Source organism: Malaclemys terrapin, chromosome 1 (assembly GCF_027887155.1).
Source record: "Malaclemys terrapin pileata isolate rMalTer1 chromosome 1, rMalTer1.hap1, whole genome shotgun sequence".
NCBI lineage: Eukaryota > Metazoa > Chordata > Testudines > Emydidae > Malaclemys > Malaclemys terrapin.
The window spans coordinates 138,320,749-138,342,993 of record NC_071505.1 but is presented as its reverse complement, the minus strand read 5'-3'; the positions used below and the strand labels follow the sequence as shown (position 1 = coordinate 138,342,993).

At 49.1% G+C, this 22,245-nt stretch overlaps 1 protein-coding gene across 1 annotated transcript in view; it reads right to left on the bottom strand.

Annotated features, from left to right (window-relative positions):
* LOC128843613 (ovostatin-like) overlaps window positions 1–22,245 on the bottom strand; it is a 372,466-nt gene that overhangs the window by 20,043 nt on the left and 330,178 nt on the right. The window contains exons 8-27 of the mRNA XM_054040589.1: window positions 21,832–21,955; window positions 20,746–20,860; window positions 20,458–20,567; window positions 19,820–19,981; window positions 19,207–19,434; window positions 18,023–18,086; window positions 16,723–16,865; window positions 16,131–16,280; window positions 15,474–15,641; window positions 14,414–14,510; window positions 12,754–12,877; window positions 11,869–12,097; window positions 10,581–10,707; window positions 9,840–9,985; window positions 5,540–5,591; window positions 4,278–4,361; window positions 3,637–3,813; window positions 1,949–2,033; window positions 554–710; window positions 144–218 (exon numbers count right to left, since the gene is read on the bottom strand). Coding sequence (XP_053896564.1) covers window positions 144–218; window positions 554–710; window positions 1,949–2,033; window positions 3,637–3,813; window positions 4,278–4,361; window positions 5,540–5,591; window positions 9,840–9,985; window positions 10,581–10,707; window positions 11,869–12,097; window positions 12,754–12,877; window positions 14,414–14,510; window positions 15,474–15,641; window positions 16,131–16,280; window positions 16,723–16,865; window positions 18,023–18,086; window positions 19,207–19,434; window positions 19,820–19,981; window positions 20,458–20,567; window positions 20,746–20,860; window positions 21,832–21,955 — 2,617 coding nt within the window. The remainder of the gene's footprint in view (window positions 1–143; window positions 219–553; window positions 711–1,948; window positions 2,034–3,636; window positions 3,814–4,277; window positions 4,362–5,539; window positions 5,592–9,839; window positions 9,986–10,580; window positions 10,708–11,868; window positions 12,098–12,753; window positions 12,878–14,413; window positions 14,511–15,473; window positions 15,642–16,130; window positions 16,281–16,722; window positions 16,866–18,022; window positions 18,087–19,206; window positions 19,435–19,819; window positions 19,982–20,457; window positions 20,568–20,745; window positions 20,861–21,831; window positions 21,956–22,245) is intronic.

Sequence of the window (22,245 nt, the reverse complement as noted above, 5' to 3'; positions counted from 1 at the left end):
CAGGGAAATTCCAGTTCCAGATTTGGACCTCAATTTAAAGACTTTTCTGACTGGATTTCCCCCTTTTTTAAAGGCTTCTCTCTCGGGATGTGACTTGGGGGTCCCCAGCTCTGTCTGTGGCTTGTGGGGTTACAGGTACGTACAGTGATGGGCAGAGGAATCTCCAGCAGCGCGATGGTGATGTAGGCAGAGAGCGTGACCTCATCGTCCACCCCGCCCTGCAGGGAACCATAGAGAGAGACATTAACCCTATAACCCCACCCACTGGCCCCTCCTCCCAGGGGTGTTCTACATCCCTGTTCTTCCCACACTATGTTAGCTTCCAGCTATCTGCCCCTCTTCTTTCCCCTACCCATGGTAGCTCCATGTACAGTATGGTTCTCCCCAGCTCTTGCCTTCCTTGGTAGATCCCATCTCCAAGCCCCCTGCCCCAGCCCCATGTGCTGCAGTGGCTGAGCTGTTCCCATGCACAGTTGCAGACTTTCTCCGTGTCACTGGAGTCCTGTATGGGTCCCGTGAGGCCCATGGGAAGCCAGCTGGGCAGATACGTCACCTTTATGGCATTGTTCAGGAGCGTCCCAGAGCTGCGGAAGCAGCCGTTTTCCTTCTGCTTGCCAGTGAGCCAGGCCAGGGCGTCCTGGATGTGCTTCTCCTCGATGAAGATGTGAGAGCGGGCCTGCGCGAAGGACTTGAGGACGAAGGCCGTCAGCCTGTGACAGAGAGTGGACAGCAGTGAGAGCTCCCTCCCATGCCCTGTGCTCGCTGGAGGGGACGGGGTCCTGGGGCATCGCCAGCCTGAGGGGAAGCAGCAGGGGCTGGAGAGCTGGTGGCCATGGGCCAGGGAACCATTATCTCATTCAGCCACCTACTGACATGCAGCAGAGCCTGGGGGCAAGACCCAGCAGTCGTCTGACAGGGCATAGTAAAACTGCCCGTTTTAGGACAGGAAGCGAGCCAGCTTCCTGCATTGGTTTCAAACGGCCAGGGCACAGTTTAGGGGGTAGAAGGTGGTTGTCCAGAACCCTTGGGAGAACAGTCCTCAGCATCTTCAGTGACCAGGAATGGCCAGGACACTGGCTCTGCACTTTCTTATTATAAAACAGCAGCACAGCACCCCTTAGCATCAGACTGGGGTCAGCACTGAGAGGGAGAATGCCCTTTACTGAGCCACCCGCCCCGCTCCCTGCAGCACAGCGCCCCCTAGCACCACACTGGGGCAATAGAGTCAGTAGCGGCAGAGGGAAGAGCAACCACTACAGAGCTGCCCACCCACCACTCCCTGCAGAACCTGTTTCTTCACCCAGCAAGGCATGCACTAAGCATTGAGGGGCTGTGATGGCTCCACCCTGAGTTACCAGCCACCTCATTATCCTGAGGGCAGTGGTGGCTAAATTTTCCATCGGAGGGTCAAACACATAATTTCAGAAAGGACAAGTATCTACAATCAGGACTTCTGGGTGGATTCTCTGCCCTGTTCTGACCCCTGCACCTTGCTCAGGTAACACAAAGGGAACTGAAACTACCAGCAAGTCACCCAGCAGGGGAATCTTTGGCCAGGACTTTTACACCATCCTCCATATAGCCCCTGGTACAGAGAGTGAGTGGCTGGAGTGTGCTGTGTTCTGGACACAGCTAGCTGATGTATGGTCCTCAGGGGACTGTGACCACCTGGAGCAAGTTAGAACAGGCCCCAGGCTGCTCTAACCTGAGCTGAGCAGGGAATCAGGGGGCTGTAAATGGTTATTAATCCAAAATTTCAGGCCTCTAGCATATGAACTAAAGGAGATCTCCCTTCCCTACCACCTCCCATAGTTGCCTTATCCCACATCATCAGCTCTAGAGCTCCTCCCCTCTCCTCCGCCCCTTCATGATCAGCACCTGTTAACAATGGGCAAGCTCCAGGTTATAACAAGAGAAGGGAAAGAATTCAGCAGCACTGAAATCTTACCAGGTGTTCCCTGATTGCCCATAACGTGGCCCAAAAGTGCTGTAGGAGCCGTCCCGGTGTTTGTACTTCAGCTGTGTCTGGTAACCTGAAAGGGAGAATGAAGTTGGGTTTTACTGCAATAAAGTCCAGCTGTAGACGTCAGCCAGGAAAAGAGAATTTTCAACCCTGTCTACATACAAACATCCTGCTTTAATTGTACCAGTAACATGAAAATGCTGTGAATCCCCCAGTGTGGATTTAGTTAGGATAGTATAAAAGTGCTAATACCAGTACAGCTTGTTCCCAGATGGGAAGGGAGTAGAACTGCATCCACACTAGGGGTTGAACTGATTAAATTATTTTGGTAAAATATCACCTCCTAACTGAAATAGTTATACTGGTACAAAGCTGGGTTTAGATCAAGCCTTAGACGCAGAAGCAGGTCCGATATAGAGTACACAAACCAGGCAGGCCTCCCATTCCTAAAAACAGCCTCAGTGTCTCAGCAGAGAGGCCTGGGTCTTCTGTTAGGCGTTAAAAGAAAGTACAGGCAACAGGGTTATGATGTGCATCTACTAGCCACCTATACCAGGTTGAAGGATCCCTTTGCAGCACCTAAAATAAATGGGAAGGCTGTCTCTGAAAGATTGCTAACCCTCATTAAAAACAGGGTGGAGCAGAAATGGAGAATGAGGAATAATCAAAGGTGTGACCCAAACTGGGGCTGTTCTGAAAAGTGACTATGTGGAAAAGGCCCCTTGTCACTCAGCAGCTCTGCCCCGTGTGTGTTCAGAGTCATGGCTACTGGCTTTACTGGCAAAGGTCATGTCCACATTAGGAATAAAGGAGCATTACCAACATTGCTAGCTAACACGTGTTTCAATCCTAACACAGACAAGGCACTTGTAGTTTCACACATGTTAGCTGGTTGAGTTAACCTTAGTGAGGAGCCTAGAGTTTATCTTGATCAACTAACATGTATTAAAACTACAAGTCGGCTAAATGTGTCACAAACAGACACATCTCCCCTAGTGAAAACAAGGCTTAAACCCAGGTTTTGCTCCATATACTGCTGACAGACCTGCAGAACCAACCCAGCTCTTCTTCTCCGCCTTGCATATCATCAGCAGAAATGCACCCAGTGAACCCAGTGCAGTGCAGCACCCAGACTGTATCATTCATCCACATGGACCCATCTTCTCCCATCAAGCACTTCCAGAGAGTAGAGGTCTCTACGTTCCTAGATGTCACCCTAGATCTAAGCATGCTAATGTGTAATTGTAACACCAACCATTAATGAAGTAACTACTCGGAGTAGCTCCTGGGAAAGGGAACCTCTGACCTCTGGTGCAGGGTGAGGGGGAAGAGGGTGTCAGAGGCCCTGGTTCAAAGGTGAATGACGAGGGGTCAGTTGTGACGGTGCTGCCAATACACTGGTGGCTAGGAAGGCCTATAGGCCATTTAGGGAGCCGAGTCTGGTTTGCTGGGTAAGAGTGAATTACCACTGGGCTCACACACTGGAGAGCAATGGGATGACAGGGCTGAGAAGGTACAAGTGCGTTCCCCCTCCCACCCAAGAGACAGGTGGTCCCCTCAGTCTGTCCATCCTTCCCAGTTGGAGCATTATCTGAGCAAGGCACACACAAAAAGCTCCCAGCACAACCTTGGAAGGGAGCAAGTGAAGAAACAAAAGCCCCGTCCCTTCTCACCGCTGACTAAGTATCCGATGGCCTTGGATTTTGTCTCCTCGCTCAGCTGCCCCGTCTTATTCAGATAGTCCAGGATGTAGATGTTGGGGGCAAACAGGACCATGTTCTGCTCCCCACAGCCGAAGGGCATCTGGAGGAGCTGCTGCAGGTTCTGCATGGCTGTGCCCAGGATATCGCCTGGGGATGGAGATACAGGGAGTCAGTGTGGCCCAGAGCCGGCCTGTGGAGGCAGAGTGCACCGCAGAGCAAGGATGCTAGTGTGAGACATCCATAACAGGCTTGTGAGATCACAGGCAATAGGAGGGAAAGAGAGAGAGATACACAGAGAAAGGAGGAGACAGAGAAGGGACACATGAAAGGCAAAGTGAAGGGCGTGCTGCTGGAAGGACAGATGGGAGCACTAGCCTGGACGAATAGCTAGAGTCGTGGGCCCAGAGGCAGAGACAGGGGAAGGAGAGAGAAAAAGGGGTGAAGTGCTAGCAAGAGACTGCAGCAGTGGACAGCTGGGGGATAAATGGAGGGGCTGTGACGGGTGCACAACGGGATGAGGAGTGGAATGGGTGGAAAGACCACTAACGTCAGGCATGGGGAAGGGACGGCAACAGCACCCAAAGCCAGGCTCTTCGGACGGCCTCACTTACCCAGCACTGAGAAATAGGTTCTGGCCGAGCCCTGCACCACATTTTCTGGGAGCTTCAGGGACATTGGCTGCGGCGCTGTCTTTCCTGGGGAAAAGTGACATAGATGGGATTGTAGTAAAATCCCCCCGTGTAGCAGTGACCAGGCCCCAGCACAGGAGCTAGGACTCTGCCCCTGCTGCTGTCTTTCCCCTGGCACTGCACAGGGGCTCCCTGCCTTTAGCAGCTCCATTCCTCCATCGCTTTATAGTGAACACCCCACCCATCCCCAACTCCCCTCTCAGGTGTGGAACCCCTCACCCGCCATCCCAGCCCTTCACATGGAGCGAGGTGCCACCCCCTGGTGAGACAAGGGAACTGCAGTCTCCAGCTCTTTCCCTGGCACCTTCCAGTTTGTAATTTCACTCCATGGAATCAGAGAGTGCAAGAAGGGGAAAGCCCCATTAAATCCCATCTAGCCTAGGGTTACCATACGTCCGGATTTTCCCGGACATGTCCGGCTTTTTGGGCCTCAAAGCCCCGTCCGGGAGGAAATCCCAAAAAGCTGGACATGTCCGGGAAAATAGGGAGGGAGGGGCCGGCGGTGCTTGGCTGGGGGCCAGAGCCGCTGGGGCTGGCGGTGCAGGGCCGGGGGCTGGGGGCCGGGGCCCAGCGGTGCGGGGCTGGGGGCGGTGGTGCGGGGCCGGCAGTGCTCGACCAGGAACCGGGACTGGCCCAGGGCCGGCGGTGCTCGGCTGGGGGCCGGTGCCCCAGGGGCCGAGCCGATCCAGGCAGGAGACGCCGGGGCCAGAGCCTCTTGGCCTGGACCGGCTGGCCAGCCGCCGGAGGGAACCGCTTGGCCAGGGGGGGCGGATTGGGCCGCGCCCCCCCAGCCCCAGCCCCAGCCCCAGCTTACTTGCTGCCTGCCTGCTTCAGACTTCCTGTGAATCAAATGTTCACGGGAAGCAGGGGAGGGGGAGGGTCAGGGGGCGAAGCGTTCAGGGGAGGGGGCCCCGTGGAGTGTCCTCTTTTTGGACACTTAAAATATGGTAACCCTAATCTAGCCCATTCCCCCAGGAACCATTCCCTAAAACCTATGCTTCCAGCCCTTCCCTTGGGGGCCATTCCAGCCCTTCAGTGTTAGGAAACGTTTCCTTGTTATCCAGCTGGAGGTGTCCCAGTTTCTCAGTTCCATATTACTGCTTCTAGTTAGCTCTTCCCCTCGGACATCCGGGGTTTCCACCCTTCCCTTTGCAGAGGCAGGTCAGGAGGGGTGGGACTCTTACCAGCAGCACAGAGCAGGAAGTTGTAGGTCGTTTCCTTCTCAAACCCTTCAGGCTTCGGGTTGGGGTGGAAAAGGGAAGGGGAAGGAAAATGAGAAAGGTGAGAACCTGCAGAGATATTGAGCACCTGGTGGCAGAAACATCTGGCTGGGGTGATGGAGAGAGATGGGGAGAAGAAAATGCTGGGTAAAAGAAAGAAAGAAAGAAAGAAAGAAAGAAAGAAAGAAAGAAAGAAAGAAAGAAAGAAAGAAAGAAAGAAAGAAAGAAAGAAAGAGCAGGGCATGAATCAGAGAAAGAGGGAGACTTGCAAATTCTCATGTAATAATAATTCTCATGAAGCCAGCAGATAATAGTTGGAAATTGGTACTAACAAGTTATTGCCTCCTCACTCCCCAGGGGAGGATATTGCAGTGTTCTACCATGGATGATTAGTTGCTGCTAGAACACCGTAAAACGTGGACTTTCCTTGTTACACAGAGAGAACTTCCAGCTTTACACCATGTGCTGGTGCTGATAATATGCTGTGATGCTAATGAAGGGATGTAGGGGCTCGATCCTGCCAAGTGTTTAACTTTAAGGCTGTCTGAGGTCAATGGGACAAGTCATGTGCCTAAAGTAAAGCAAGCTTTGCTGGGTCAGGGCCAAAGCGCTCAGTGCCCTGAAATGACATATTGTAGTGACTGCAGGGCCACCTAGAAATTCACCATTACACACTGTGGCCAATTAGTCCTGTAGGGCTACAGTAGGAATAGAACTTAGCTTCTCCTGCTCCAAAGGCCCAGACCCCCATGGCTTGAGCTAAAGAAGAAGCCCTGTTATTTATTGAGATGACCAAAACAATTTTGACTAAAATGCAGGAACTAAATGTTGTTAAGAAAGAGGGTTTAGTCAAAACATTTTTAGTTTTTGGAACACACCCCTCCCCCGCAAATTTTCTTCTGAGAATAGTTGCTTTTCCCCCTTTTTATAATTGTTTTCCAACTTTTGCCAGGTGGTAAATATTTGCCAAGCATGAAAATTGGGCTTTCCCTCTCTTTCTTCACCCACTTAGCATCCAGGTCGACCCCCCAGCCCCGGCTCTGCTCTAGCCCTAGGACTAGCTCCACCCAGACCTGGAGGACCCTGCATGCTGGATACATTACACACAGCCCCGGCCAGCTGGAGGGAGAGGGACAGCAGTGGCACAGCAGCGGAGTGCCAGATGCACGTGCCGTGCAGCAGCAGGAGGAGGGCGGGCGGGTGAGTGGGTGGCTTGGCGGTGGCAGAGGAGATCCTCAAAAAAGGTCGGCCTGCCGTGCCATCTCAAGGAGCTTCGCCCGGCATGGGGCGGTGTGACTGGATGGGTGCCAGGAGCTGTGAGCGCTGGAGAGTAACATCTCCTTCCAGAGCTGGGTTCGCCTGTGAGACCTCTGGGGGTCCCTGGCCAAAGCATCCATCGCCCCCCGCAAGGCCAGTTGGAGGAGATGGGACCTCGATCCCTCCTGCTCCCCCTCTTCCCCATCATTGCCCGCCCACCCAAAGTCGGGGCCCACCCAAATGTCCCATGTTAGCTACGCCACGGCTATCCCAGTGCTTAACCACCCTTATAGTTAGAAAGTTTTTCCTAATATCTAACCTAAATCTCCCTTGCAGCAATCTAAGCCAATTACTTCTTGTCCTTGGTGGACATGGAAAACAATTGATCACCATTCTCTTTCTAGCACATACTATTCCTGGGCGAATTCTGCACCAAAACTTTAAAAATTCTACATACAATATATTAAAATTTGACATATTTTATGTGTCAAAATAACATAATATAATCACACCGGTTTCAATTATTTTGGAAATTTATTTAAACTACAATACAATGGATGGAGAATAGAAGTAGGGATCATTGGAGGAAATCCCCAAATCCTCTTTGTCTAATAGTAATGTAGCTAGGCTTGACCCTTTATTTCTAGTTATTAGTCAAGATATAACAATGTTATATGCAGCCATATGTTCATATTACATGATAGGGAACTGAAGAGCAAGTGAGGGCTGGGGAATCAAACTTATAGTTTATATTGGCTACTGTCCCTCTCCAGAAAGGTCAGAAGTAAACAGTTAATGATGTACATTTTGATAGGAAAATGTTTCAGTCCAAAAATTTAGACCAGTTCTAATCACTCAAGCACCATAAGCATTTATAAGGCCATACTGTCATTTACAATAGGGCTTCTTTACACCACTCTGGCAAAGTAAAGAAGCCTTAAAACTTTTACACCTGTTTGATGCTCCTGGGGGAATTCATTAAGAATGGGAACAATTCACTAAGAATGGGAACAACTAAGCAGGCAGGCTGCTACATTATGCTCTGCCTCAGGGAACAGAGCCTGCCTCATGTCTTCCTCCAAACACCCCAGAGCCCTGTCCCTCCACGCCAGGCCTGTCACAATGGCAAGCCAGAGGGACAGAGTCTCTCTCATTCATTCACTTGCTCGCTCACCTGCCCGCCCAGCCCTCCCTGCCCCCCACCATGCTGATTTACGTCTCCTCCAGCTGCTCCAGGCCGCCAGGGATGGGGGAGTGACTGCACTTCCCTTTGCTTCCCCTCAGAAGTCATTTTTCTGTGGGGAACCAAAGAAATCTGCAGACGACATGGTGCAGAATTCTCCCAAGAGTAACATATTTGAAGATTGTTATCTTGTTCCCCCTCAGCCTTCTCTAGATTAAACATGCTCAATTCTTTCAACCTTTCCATATAGATCAGGTTTTCTAAACCTCTTATCATTTTTGTTGCTGTCCTCACGCCAATTTGCTCATGTTTTTCTTAAAGCGTGGCACCCAGGACTGGCCACAGGACTCATTCTTACCTTGAAGCTTACAGAGTTGTTTTTTCTGGGTTGATACAATAATGTGAATCATATCTTTGCCTTGCTAAAAAAGGTGGGATGCATTTCTGTAACACAGAGAGGAGCTGCAGTATTAGATCACGTGTTACTGCTTACATCACACAATTTAAAAATGATTAGTGCTTTCCTATAATGGAGAGAGGAATGGCCACCTCTATCACGTGATATTGTTCTGATCAGACATGTAACAAGTTATCACTACTTCCCTATTACATAGAATAGCCATGGAGGTTTATATTATGAGATATTGTTTATGCTGTCTGGGTGTCATGTCAAAAAAAAAAAAAAAAAAAAAAAAAAGATGAAAAGCCAGGGGTTCCTCATCACAAAATACTGTAAGAGACAAACATTTATAGAAAAATATGCAAAAAAATCATTGGCTCACATTACCCTGAGCACTTTTTAATTGTTTGCAATTAAATGATTTAAAATAAATAATGATAATTTACTAATCATTCACAAATGTTTTAAAATGAAGGCACTGTCCCATATTCCACTACACTGGTCACATACAGCACAAGATTTGTTACAGTTCCTGAAAGTGTCCTGTTTGGGAAAGGGCCGGCAGGGTTTACAAGTAGATCTGGGAGAAATTTTTTGGAAAAGCTTGTTTTTCGCAGTAAAATGCAGCTTCGGATCGACAAAAACATTTCTCACATTTGTGCTAAATTCACCAAATTGTTTCAGTTAAAAAAATCAAAACATTTTGTTTTGACATTTTCTAAACAAAATATTTTGATTTTTCAATTCAATATTACTTTTTAAAATTTTAGTTTAATTTTATGTTGAAAAAAAGTAAAACAATTTGAAAAAACAACAGTATGATTCATGTCAGGTCGTTATAAAACTTTTTGTTGGACTTAAAACTACATTTTTTTGTCCATTTTGGTTCATCAAAAAACCCTGAAACATTTTAATTTGGGTTGACCCAAAACTGTTCTTTTTTTGATTTTTCAGTTGGCCAGCAAACCAAAAAAACCAGTTATTTGCACAGCTCTATTTACAAGGACCACGATCCACGTCCACAGCTAATGTAAATCTGCAGAGCTGCATTGAATTTAATGGCGCTATGCCAATCTACACTGCTGAGGGCTCGATCCCATGACTTGTTATGGACAAAACCTAAAAGTCATGCTTACTGTCCCCAAAGACATGGCTTTGCTTATTATTTCAATCTCATGGTGTAACAACATACCAGTATTTTACTGTAAGAAGTTATGCAGTATTACAGTTTATATTGGCTAATATAGTGACTTATCGCTGCTTCCCTTTACAGCATTAGAGAACGTGTTATTGCTGAGATCATATTAAGTCATTATGGCTTCCCTATAAAACCAAGAAGACCTGCAGCATTACATCAGTTGTCACGACACAGCAGTAAGTTATCATGGCTTCTCTACACCACAGAGACCAAACAGCCCACCTACCTCCACTAACAGCTGTTTGATCACCGTGTCCTTCCGCCCTTTGTCCAGGGTCTCCACTACCTCGTTCCCGCAGGGTAGATCTGTCTTCAGGGCCTCAGCGCTCACTGAGAAATCCACATTACCCGAAACAAAGAAGGATAAGTGTTCTGCCAGTCACTGCAGCTACAGAGGTGTCAGTGTCATTCGCTTGGTGTTTTGCTTTGATTACATGGAAACCTCTCTAAAGAGGGTCAAGTCTCAAGTCACATGTAGGTTAGCACTTTAGCACAGCTCTGCGGCAGCCTTAGTTCCAACCCCTAGACTCCAATGGCTACATTGAATGGGGCTGGGCAAGATGGAGAGGAGGGGACTGCAGGGTCTGTTCTTCAGATTCTGCCGCCCAGACCCCTGCATGGTTTCAGAGTCATCATCTTCCTTTTCCAGAAATTTCAGACCCAACCAGTCTGTCAATCCAGGTATTTATATGGCCCCCATCGCAGTAGTCAGATGGGGAAACTGAGGCACAGGAACACTGACTTGCCCAAGAGCTGGACACTGAGTCCAGGTCTCCTGAGTCCAGTCCAGTGCCTCAGCCACAAGGCCAGCCTTCCTCCTTTCACAGTGGATCAGTCCCTTCCAGAGAGGTTGGAGCCACCAGAAATCTTATCCAGAAATTTCAGTGCCACTTGGTCCCTTTCACAGAGGTTTTGGAGCCATCCATTAGTTCCTGATCCGAGATTTTGGAGTTGCCAGGTCCCTTACCCAGAGATTTTGGGGTCACAGCCCAAGACACTGTTTTCCGTCCGTTCACACAGAGACAATAAGATTCTTCTTCCTTCTCCACAGGGGTAGCCCGGAAGTCATCAGATGGAGCCAGTGAGATGCTGACCTGTCAATTGTACAGAGAGGTGCCATCAGGCAGGGAGAGAGAGAGGGGTTCGAAGGGTTTGGGGGTAAATGGAGATGGGACAGTGCAGGGGAGGAGAGGGGGCAGGGAGTTTGGGGGCCACAGGGATTTGGTGGGGCAGGGATTGAGGTGGGGAAAGCTGAGGGGTACCGAGGTTTGGGGAGGTGCAGGAGACTGAGGATGGGCAGAGAGTTGGGTGCATGGCTCTGAAGAAACAGGTGATTGCAGGGCCTGAGGGACCCAGGACCAGTTGTGGGAATAAAGACAAAGTGGTGAACCCAAATTTACCACCTTGGTATGAGTCTGAGAGCCCTCTGGTGTCTTGTTAGGGGAGGAGGGGAAGTGCTGGCAGTGAGGGGCGGGGGGGCTATCTGGGAGTAGCTGAGAGGGAACAGAATTGGGGACCATCAGTGAGCGTAGCAAAGGGCAGGAAAGGGATGGGGAAGCGGATGAGAGGGCCTTGGGGGCCCTTAACACTGTAAAGCTTGTTCCCGCTTCACTTTACCTAGAATGAAACCCATTTAAATAAAAGCTGAGAGAAAAGTCACCACAATTTTGCAGGGACCCCCTTCCTCAGTCCCCTCCAGTCCCTTGTGCTGGAGCAAGAATACACTGCAGGCTAGTGGGGCTAAAGAGTCAGTGCCGTTTCCATGGATGCAACAGGCCAGTGAGTTTCCCAGCGGCTGTAGTGCAGCAGGGGGTGTTGTGCAGCGTGAGGCCAAAGGCCAAGCACATGTGTCCATTCCAGGAAGCCTGGAGTCTCCACTAGAGTAAGGGTTGATGCACAGTGTGTGGTCACCCCAGGTACCTTGCTTACCATGGGGTCATGAGATAGGCACAGGAGATCTAAGGCCAGGTGCCTTCAGCCACACAGGAAGTTGGTGTCAGGTATATCTGCAGCTCGCAAACCTTTGTCAGCCAAACTGATTTCTTCTTTCATAATGCCCACTCTGTACCTCTATAGTAACACATACCTAGGAGCCAATCAGATTCTTCCTTTCCATCACCCATTTCTTTCCACTGTAATAAGACACTTTCCTAGGGGCCAATCAGCTGCCACCCTTGGATGGGAAGCCATGTTGCAACTGGCCCATGTGGTCTCCTCCTTGGCCCCTGCTGAGCAAAGCTGCGAGTGTCCCTTACCCTGATGCAGCGGGTCAGGTAGTTGAAGACAGTGGCCCTTAGTGTGAAGGCCTCGCCGCGCACCACAGAGTAGGGCAGGGTGAGCTCCACGAAGAAGGGCTGGAAGGCTCTGAGGGACACGGTTGGGGACAGGCCAAAGCCAGTGTCACTTGAAGTGCAGAACGCGTTGGCTTTCCATTCTGTGATGGTGTCGGGGATGGTCACGGCCAAATCAGCACTTCCGACAGACCTGGTGACAAAACAAGAACAAGGAGATGGGGGGAGCTTTCCTAGCTTTGGGGGAAACAACTGTGTCCCTCAGAACATCCTGAATGAACACCCTCTCCCCCACTTTTGTAACTGCCTTGGGAGCACTGGGGGTGTGCATGCTGGTTGGTTATTGTAGGCTCCCCGCAGAACACTTCCTCCCATCCTATCCTACATCCAGCTCCGCAGAAGAATCATCCAAATAACAAAACTGGGGTTGGGGTTCCACGGTGAACAGAAAATCCCTCAGGACACACAGATACAGAAAAGGATGAGATGCATAGCTAATAGCGACTTCTGCGCCAGAGCTGGGACCAAAAAGAAATTACACCTCCCTCCGACACACACAAACACACACACAACAGGGGATTGTCCATTGAGATCCACACAATTGTCTCCCAGTTACTGAGAGGAGAAGGAGTCACTGTGGTGTATTAGTAGAACTAGTTAACTTACTTCCTGTCTTTCCTCTACCTGCCTATCCATCCCTCATGCTTGTCTCTCTCTAGTCTATCTACAAAAGGTACTCCAGCTATCACAGAAGGATATAAGCACATCTCATGGTGTCTGAGCAACTTCTTCTGAGAGTCTGTGTAACCCAGTTGACCACACTCACCACATCCCCTAAACATCACTTACTTCACTGGAACTAAATCCCAAATCCACGTCTCAGGGAAATACTTCCGGATTGTCTCCACTGGGCCATGAATGAGATTTTCCATCTTGCCACCAACTAAGGTATCTGCCTCATATGAGAGCCCCGCTTTAGATGTTGGAGGAGGTAAGGGAGAGAAAGGTGATATGTTAGACCCCATTCTATATCATGGCACTTTGTTTCCAGTTAGTGACAGATTGGATTCTAAACCCTAGATTTGAAACCCGCTCTTTTCAAATTCAGACCCAAACTTAAACCTATCTTTGCTTGCAACCAATTACTCCCTTCCCCACCCCACTCTCCCAATGTCATCAGCTGTCTTTTCTGAACTTCTTTAGAAGCCATTGAAAAAACATCTCTATTGCCCTATTATGAGCTCAGCACTGTCCATTTTCTAAAGACTTCTGCACTTCTTATAGGGGTGGTATGGATGAATGAACATGTTTATTCCAACTCCACCAATCATGGAGGATATGGGAAGCCCAGACATAATAACTGCATTGAAGCAGCCCTCAGAGCCCTGGCTATATCCACTTCAAATGGAATTAACCGGTGGAACTCACTGCCCCAAGCCGTTATAGATGCAAATAGTTCAGTGAGTTTCACAGAAAAAAATCCTGTGTCTGTATATGACTAAGAGTAGCAGAAACACTAGTGACACCAGCTAGGATTCAGATGATCCGGGATATCAGTCCTCGTGCTTCAGGGCATAAGCTGATATCCAGCCATAGATCAGGAAGAAATTTGCCCCATAGCACAGTGAGGTGTAATACAGAGGTTTTCCATCTTCCTCTGAAGCAGCCACCATTGGCCACTGTCTGAAGAGGGACCTTGCGCTAGAAAGATGACAGTGCTGATCCAATATGGTCAGGAGGCAGGACACTGCCATATATAGACCAGTAGTCTGATGTTCTACAGTAGAAATGGGGACATTGGATTTGAGGGTCAGTAATCTGATCTGTTTACTCTTCATTTCCACTAGTTAACTGAGAGCATAATTAACACTAATATTTAGCCATCTAATCTCAGAGCTCTTCACAAGGTTGTGTAAGTATAATTAGTCCCCTTTTACAGATAGGAATATTAAGGCACAAAGAAGTGAAATGATTCATCCAAGGTCAAGTTGATGGGACAGCTGAGAATGGAGAACATATTTCCTGCTTCCCAATCCTAAACTCTCCCCCTGGGTTCACACTCCCTCCCCATTGAACCTGTCTCTCTTTCTGCTTGGTTTTTTTCTCTAGCACTTGCTGGAAGGTGAAAACCTGGAAGTGGAAATTGTCCTGTTCCAGGTTGAGAGAGCTGCAACCAAAGTCAACAAGATTTAGCTGCTGTTTTTTGCCAGTGCAACAAATCTACATTAGGGGGTGCAAGGTGCCACTGCATTAGTGTAGTTACAACAGTGCATATTTCCTTAGCTGGTGGAAGGTTAGCAAGCAGGTGGAGCAAGCAGGTGGAAATGGACCAGATTCCTATTTCAGGACTGACGTTAGTGGATTTCGGCCAGCATAGCTGAGATCAGAGTCTGGTCGAATTGGTCTAATTTCCATGCAGAGGAGAGGGTGAAAGGGAGGGGAGCAGGAAACGCACCTAACGGGGGGTATAAGCAGGGTAAAACAAAGCAAGCTCTTTTACCACTAATACCAGCCCCCGCAGGTACATATGTTCTACTGTACATTCTCTCCATGCAGAGTCTGGGCTTCTGGACCTTGGTGCTGGTGAAGACTTTTAAACCCATCGCCTGTAAAAAGATAACCCAGACAGCCATGTGGTAAAGTAAACCATACGTCGGGAGATAAACGTGCTGTCTGGACTGGATCGGGATGTGATGGGCTTATCACAGTGCAGGGATGGGTCATTGCAAGAGCAGACACTAAGGCCTGAGAGGTCAATGCCAGTGTGGCTGGTGGGAAGCGAAGGGCGAGGTCTAGGTCAGTGAAAGGCGCTTTACCAGCAGCTGGTGATGGACGTCCTGTGTGTCCTCAGAGCAGGTTCATCAGAGGCATGAGCAGTTTAAGCTTGCGCCGTGCACTCAGCCCCTGCCGGCTTGCCTCGGCCCTGCCCTGGAGGGAGTTCAGTCTCTCTGCCCCAGTCCATCCCCTGCCTCTCTGCTGAGATGCCTAGCAGTCATTGTCAGGTATGCTGGGGTTTGGCTGATTTGGGAGCAAGTCCCACTGGGAACAAACCTGAAATCCCGCAGGACACCAAACCCTCACTAGCTGGGGCTGGGTAATTACCCTGGGTGCTGGTTCAGAGCGGCACTCTGCACATCTCTGCGAGTGCGTGTGTAGATAAAATGGAGACTGGCACTTCACAGAGACCTACATAGATGGGATAGAGAGCGTGTGGGACAGGATCTCTTTGACAAAATGGCTGCAGAGACAGAGTCGCCCATTTCTGGGCTCTATTTCTGTGCCCCAGCTGTTAGAATGTCTCCTTGTCATGTTTAAATTAGTGATGGGAAACCTCTAGAGTTCAGTGGTTGAGAGAGGCATTTAATCCTCAATGCTGGGGGGTTCCCATCTGGGGTTTCCTGGCCCAGCTTTAGTTATTACCTCAAATGTGCTGGCTAACGAGCACCCAGCTAAGTGCGCTCAGACAGCACCTATGGGATATGACAGGAGTTTGCTCACCCAAGAACATGGTGGGGAAATCTTCTGAACTAACAGCGATTTCACACACTGAAGGGAGATGTGGCGCTCACCTTGAGAACATTGTAGGCGTCCCCTTCACTGTCAGGAGAAATGGGTCCATAGATGAATCCGTTTATAATGACGTCGAGTTTCACACAAGGGTTATTGTCTTCTTCCTCCAAATGGTGCTCTCGGTAATTATAACCCCTGATCTCCTTCACTGGGAGCAAATTATACACCTGCGGGGACACGCCTTGATGTCAGTGACCACAGGCCCAATAATAATAAACCAGCGTGTGCCACCCTAGTGATCACAGACAGCTTTAAACTAACACACATGTGCGTGCAATCCCAGTTACCAAGGTTGACCCTACAATAACAAACCCTACAGTAACAGAGCAGAATGTCTGACTCCAAGGCTCAGCACTGACTTTTCCATAATAACCCAGTGTGTGCTGACCAGTGCTCACCAGTGGCCCTCCAGTAATAAATCAGTATGTGTGGTTGTGTCCTCACAAGTGGCCCCAGAACTATAAACCACTGGGTGCAGCAATAGTTTTCATGAGGGCCCTACATAGATCAAGCAGTGGGCACAGCCCCTGTGCTGATGAGGGAACCTACAATAACAGACAGACTGCTCTGCCCTAGCTCTCACGAGTGATTCTTGGCACTTTCCAGACAAGACCAGCTCTTGCACCTGTTGATCACTGGGCCAGGCTGGCACTTACAGAGCTGGGCGAGAGCTCGGCTTCAGGTTTCATGAGGAGGACGCTCTTGTCCACAGCACGGACGGCGCACAGGGAGCCCGGGGAGGCTCCGATCCGGAGGTGAGTGTCGGAGGCAGGGAGACCCTTGTCCGGAGAGAAATGCAAGTCAACCTGCAATGCCAGGAAAGGAGTTAGAGGAGCTACTTCTCCAGGTACCTTCATACTCTGCCTCGCAGCACAGCCCAGTCCTGGAACCGCCGCACACAGCTCTGTCAATGCCCCTGAACTCTGCCCTGCAGCCCCCGCTATTCCAGTCCTGGGCTCCCCACAGAGCCCTGCCAATGCCCCTCAGCCCTGACCAATGCAATTCAAACATGACCAGCAGTGCCCCCTATACGTCAGTTCTGCTTCCACCCTTATAATTCTGCCTATGCAAATTACTCCTGATGTGCATTCATCTCTCATATTCAATTACTGATCCATGGTCAGTGCCCGATGGGCTCATGGAGCCATTGAACATTTCCTGAGTCTTCCTTGAAATTTGCAATTCCAGGTTCCACAGGTGGGCCATTGTCCATGGGGTGAATGCGAGTTATAGAAACCGGATGCTCACCTTATTGGCAAAGCAGTTTTCAATCTTGAAATCTTCGGAATTGGCAATAACGTCCCCGCTGGGTAAAGTGGTGTATACGAGTACCCGGGCCAGGGGGGCGATATCAGGCCCCACAGGGAGCCTCAGCTCAAATACCTGGATATCTGGCAAACAGAGAGAGGGTGCGGGGGGGCTAAGCTATAGAGAATCAGCTCCAGGGCCACACATTTCCCTAGGCTCCCTCATTATGGCTGCAACATCAGCCACCCTGAAAAATTTGCTATCCAAGGGTAAGAGTTTTGGCACATAGTTGAGGCCTTTGACTCTTACTGCAAACACCCGGTGCAGGATGTTCAGGTGAGATGGGTTTGGTGGATCTCAGCATGTCCCTTAAATCCATATCAGCTAGAGTCTAGTACTGTCCTCCATCAGTGCAGGACCCCCCTGCCCATGCAATAATGAAGGCGAGGAAAGACGTGCATGTTGTACAGGGGCTCTGTGCAGAGGGTTGTGCGCACAGGGCTGCAGAGGGGGTGGGATTCCACACTCCTGCTCCTCAAGGTGGAATTTGCCCAGCCAGCCTGAATCAGTCAAACTGGGGATTCCTTCAGACTGCCATTAATGAAATGAAATCGGTCAGGGGAACTGTATGTGTGTCAAAGGGGGGAGGGATAGCTCAGTGGTTTGAGCACTGGCCTGCTAAACCCAAGGTTGTGAGCTCAGTCCTTGAGGGGGCCATTTAGGGATCTGGGACAAAAATCTATCTGGGGATTGGTCCTGCTTTGAGTATGGGGTTGGACTAGATGACCTCCTGAGGTCCCTTCCAACCCTGGTATTCTATGATTCAAAGGGAGAGCAAGACTATGACTAATGAGACAAGGAGTAAGAGCGAAAGCAAAGAGGAGAGAAGGGCGCTGTTCTCAGCACCTCCTTCAGACACAGCAGGACAGGCAGAGAAAGGGGTGGAGAGAGCTCACAATGAGAACAGGCTGAAATTTTTCAGATGATTTTTTGTTGTTGAAAAACACAGACTCGGATCAACCAAAACATTTCACAAATTTGTGTGAAATTCACGAAATAGTTTTGGGCAGGAAAAAATCAGCAACAAATCAGAAGGTTTTGTTTCGACATTTCCTAAATGGAAGGTTCCATTTTTTAATTCAAAACAACTCCTCATTTACAATTTCCCTTCAATTCAATTTTAAAAAGATTAAAGCAGTTCAAAAGTGAAATGGTTCAGTCGCCCCCAAACAATTGTTTTTTGAGGTTTCTGGTTTGGCCAGGGAACCAGGAAATCAGTTATTCACACAGCTCTACTCACGTTCTCCATCCCCTACGGGATGCACCTTGGTGCCTGCCCTCACGATGCCTCCTTTGGCCATCACCTGCCAGGAAGAAGAAACCCTCCTGTTACAGGGGTCCTGGTGGGAGGTGGGGGATGCTCATGGGGGAATGCTGGGGGTGGGGGGTGTCTATACTGATGCCTTCCTGTGGGGAAGGAGCAGAAAATCCCGCAGAGCCATACAGAGTCCCAGACCCAGACTGGAGTTTACCAGGACCTCGACCAAGTCAGAAATTCTCTCTCCCTGCAAAAAGAACAGGAGTACTTGTGGCACCTTAGAGACTAACAAATTTATTAGAGCATAAGCTTTAGTGGACTACAGCCCACTTCTTCAGATGCATACAGAGTGGAATAAATATTGAGGAGATATATATACACACATACAGAGAGCATAAACAGGTGGGAGTTGTCTTACCAACTCTGAGAGGCCAATTAAGTAAGAGAAAAAAAAACGGACAGTCTCTCCGCAAAAGAATTAATGGACACAAATCTGACATCAGGAATCATAATACTCAAAAAGCAGTGGGAGAACACTTTAACCTGTCTGGTCATTCAATGACAGACCTGCGGGTGGCTATATTACAACAGAAAAACTTCAAAAACAGACTCCAACGAGAGACTGCTGAGCTGGAATTGATATGCAAACTAGACACAATCAACTCAGGATTGAATAAGGACTGGGAATGGCTGAGCCATTACAAACATTGAATCTATCTCCCCTTGTAAGTATTCTCACACTTCTTATCAAACTGTCTGTACTGGGCTAGCTTGATTTATCACTTCAAAAGTTTTTTTTCTCTTACTTAATTGGCCTCTCAGAGTTGGTAAGACAACTCCCACCTGTTTATGCTCTCTGTATGTGTGTATATATATCTCCTCAATATTTATTCCACTCTGTATGCATCCGAAGAAGTGGGCTGTAGTCCACAAAAGCTTATGCTCTAATAAATTTGTTAGACTCTAAGGTGCCACAAGTACTCCTGTTCTTTTTGCGGATACAGGCTAACACGTCTGCTACTCTGAAATCTCTCCCTGCAGAAACCATCCACTGGCTGGCCAGTTCTGCATTTCCTTCACTGGCTTTTACATGTAAATGTCAAGGTCAAGAGAACCTGGCCTCGGGGCAGTTTGGGGACCTGGTACATATATGGGTGTCTGGCTGCCACATAGTAAAAGACGATTTCCTTCTGCTCCCCCACGGCCTCTGGCTTCAGGATGTAGTGCACCCGGACCATCTCATTGGAACCGCAGCTTAAAGTCTGAGACAGGGGCTCAATTTTGAGAAAGCTCTTACTCGGGGAGTAAAAGCGTGTTGCCATGTGAATGGTGTTACCATACACAGGGGTGATCCAGTCTGTGTCGTAACAGTTCAGTTCAGATTTATGGTTTGCCTGATAAAGAAGAACGTTTTTACATCAGATCAAAAAGTGAGTAACAAGTCTACTAGCATTTCAGAAGGAAAAAGTGGGTAATTTTAAAAACATGTTCTTGGCAGATTTTTCAGTGCACCGTGCACTGATCTGCATTTTCCATGCTCCTATGGAGAGAGAGAGATGGAGAACCAGAGGGAGAGCGACAGAGTGTGTGCAAGACACAGAGAGCAAGGGACAGACAGAGAGAGAGCAAGACAGAGAGGAGGAGACTGAAATTCCCAGCCAACAAACTCTTTGTTTTATGTCCCGATGGGCAGAGAGGTCAATAAACCTACGGACATCTGCCCTGGAGCTTAGTCAGTGACACCTCCCATCCCCTAGCTCCCTGGATTCAGCCACTCACAGTGATTTGAATCGAGTTTTCTGTGAAGTTGACAGTGTCTATAGAAAACGAGACTCGGCCCTCTTCATTCGTTGTGTAGTTGGCTTCGTAGTTGTTTCTCCCTATGGAAATCCGGATGGTTTCGTTGGCGATTGGAGCATCGGTCCCGTCCACCAGCTTCACCTAAAGGAACAAATCCAATCTCTGTTGCTTATACGAGGCAGGGAAAGCAGTCCCTACATTCCTAACGACCCTTTGCCCACGTTATTCCCCTGAGGCAGCTCCAGAGGGTGTTTCCTACAGAGCTGACCAAGGGACCAAGGGTGTGTGAATGTGCTGGGTGAGTCTGAACCACCTGAGGAGGCGGCACGTCCTCACAGAGTCTGTGATTGGGAACATGGGAAGGACTGTGCTGGCCACACCAATGGGCCTTCTCCTCTGTATCCTGTCTCTGACAGCACCAGGGGGTCAGAGGAAGGCGCTGCAATTCCCACTAATGGCAAGGATACCACAGCATGTGTAGAGGCAGAGGGAGATGGCTCCTGTTCCCGTGGTTTGTGATCCTCCCATGTTTTCCCTTTTCCATTTGCAAGTTCTCATTCTCTCCAGACAAGCACACTCGTGTCAGGTAATTTCCTGGGCTCTCAGAGGTTCCCTACCTGCCCGGAGAAGGGGATCCCTGGTATGTAATGAGAGTCCACCTGTTCAAAGCTGATTTTGCTCATGGTGCCTGTGATCTCACTGGAGCCTGTCCCAGTTAACTCCACTCCTGAAAGAAAACACGGCAAAGAGGGGCTTGAACTAATGTCCTGACCTGCAGCACCTCCAGATGCTCCAATCCTGCCTCACGTTGTCCAGTTCTGCCAGTGCCCTTCAGTGCTGGCTTGCAATGCCCACTGCTATTGCAGTGTGGCCCCACAGCTCCACTAGGTCAGCATGATGCATACCTGTACCCTCTTCCGTGATCTTGCCTTCAACCTCAATTTTCATCTCATAACTCTTTTGCTTGAGCTGGAATATTTTAGTCTTCATCACATTGGAGACACAGCCTCGAACGTCCGCCTGAGCCAGAGATCAAAGAGGAAATTACCATGGAAATCCCTGTACAATTCAGGTCCGTGTGAAACAGGAACAGATACCCCAGCACCCAAGACATTTGCCTACTGCTTGGTTTGCCTTAATCCCATCCTCTTATTGGCTTGATCCGGCCTGACTTCCTCTCTTCCCTTCTTCCTCAACAAACCAATCAAGGCATCTCTGGTCCCCAGTGACATATCCAAAATGCTGCCCTCTCTGATGCACTTCACCCCAAATTCTCCAAGTTACACACCTGGTTCCCTGATTGTTCAGATTACATCCCCTAGATCTGAAACTTCCCATTAGTGTGATAAATCTCATTGTGTCTTTTATCCACCCTTGGAATCCTCTCTCTTTCTCCATGCACATTCTTTCTCTCTTCCTCCTTCTCTTTCTTTCTCTTTCTTTTCCTCCAACTATCTCTGTCTAACCTACCTCTATTTTCTCTCTTACTTTCTTCTCCTTCATATTCTCTGTCTCTCTCTTTATTGCTCTACCCCGTTCTCTTTACCTCTTTGCCTGTCTCTCTCTTTTTTCTTCCTCTTGAGTTCTCTCTCTCTTCCAGATCCTACAGTTCCCTCTTGCTTTCTCCTCTGCTCTGCTCCTGCTCCCCTCTCCATCTCAATCCCGTTCACTGATACAAAAACCTTTCAGGGTCTTCTATTTCCCAGATGGATGAAATACCCATTTGGGGTGAATCCTGATCTGACTGATGTCAATGGGAGTTTTGCCATTGATTTCAATGGGGCCAGGATTTCACCCGAGGGGTTTTTCTTCATAATTTATATCCCCCAGCCCTGGCCTCACCTCCTTCTAACCAATACCTCCCTCCTGTGAGAAAAAGCCCAACCCAGAACACAGAATCCCAGCTGAGGTCTAACAATCCCCTTTGACAGACACAGATCGCCCTCCTCAAGACAGTCACCTCCTGCCTATGGGATGGGCCTTGGACTCACCTGTCTGGTGAATTCCTCACACACAGCCTCGGCCTCTCTTCCATAGCAGCGTGACCTGGACTGGGAGAATCTCCGGCATACACGGACATTCACGAGGCCAGGGACAGGGGTCCCATAGGTGTATCTGTAACCAGAGAGGGGTTAAAGAGACACAAGGTGCTTAGACAGGGAGACAGAAACAGTCAGAAGCGGCCTTTTCGGGCCCTTTATACCATTGCCCCTGAGGACTCTGTTGCTGGTTTCCTAATGTCTATTCTCTGGAGCTTGGTCTAGTCCTGTTTTTCAGTGACTCAAGTGATGGGACTCCAGCCATTTCCTGGGGGAGATTATTCCATTACCCAACAGGCCTGCCCCATTAGGAAATGTTGCCTGATACTCAGGCTCCTCTCCTCCTTAATCAGTTGAGTTTCCCTT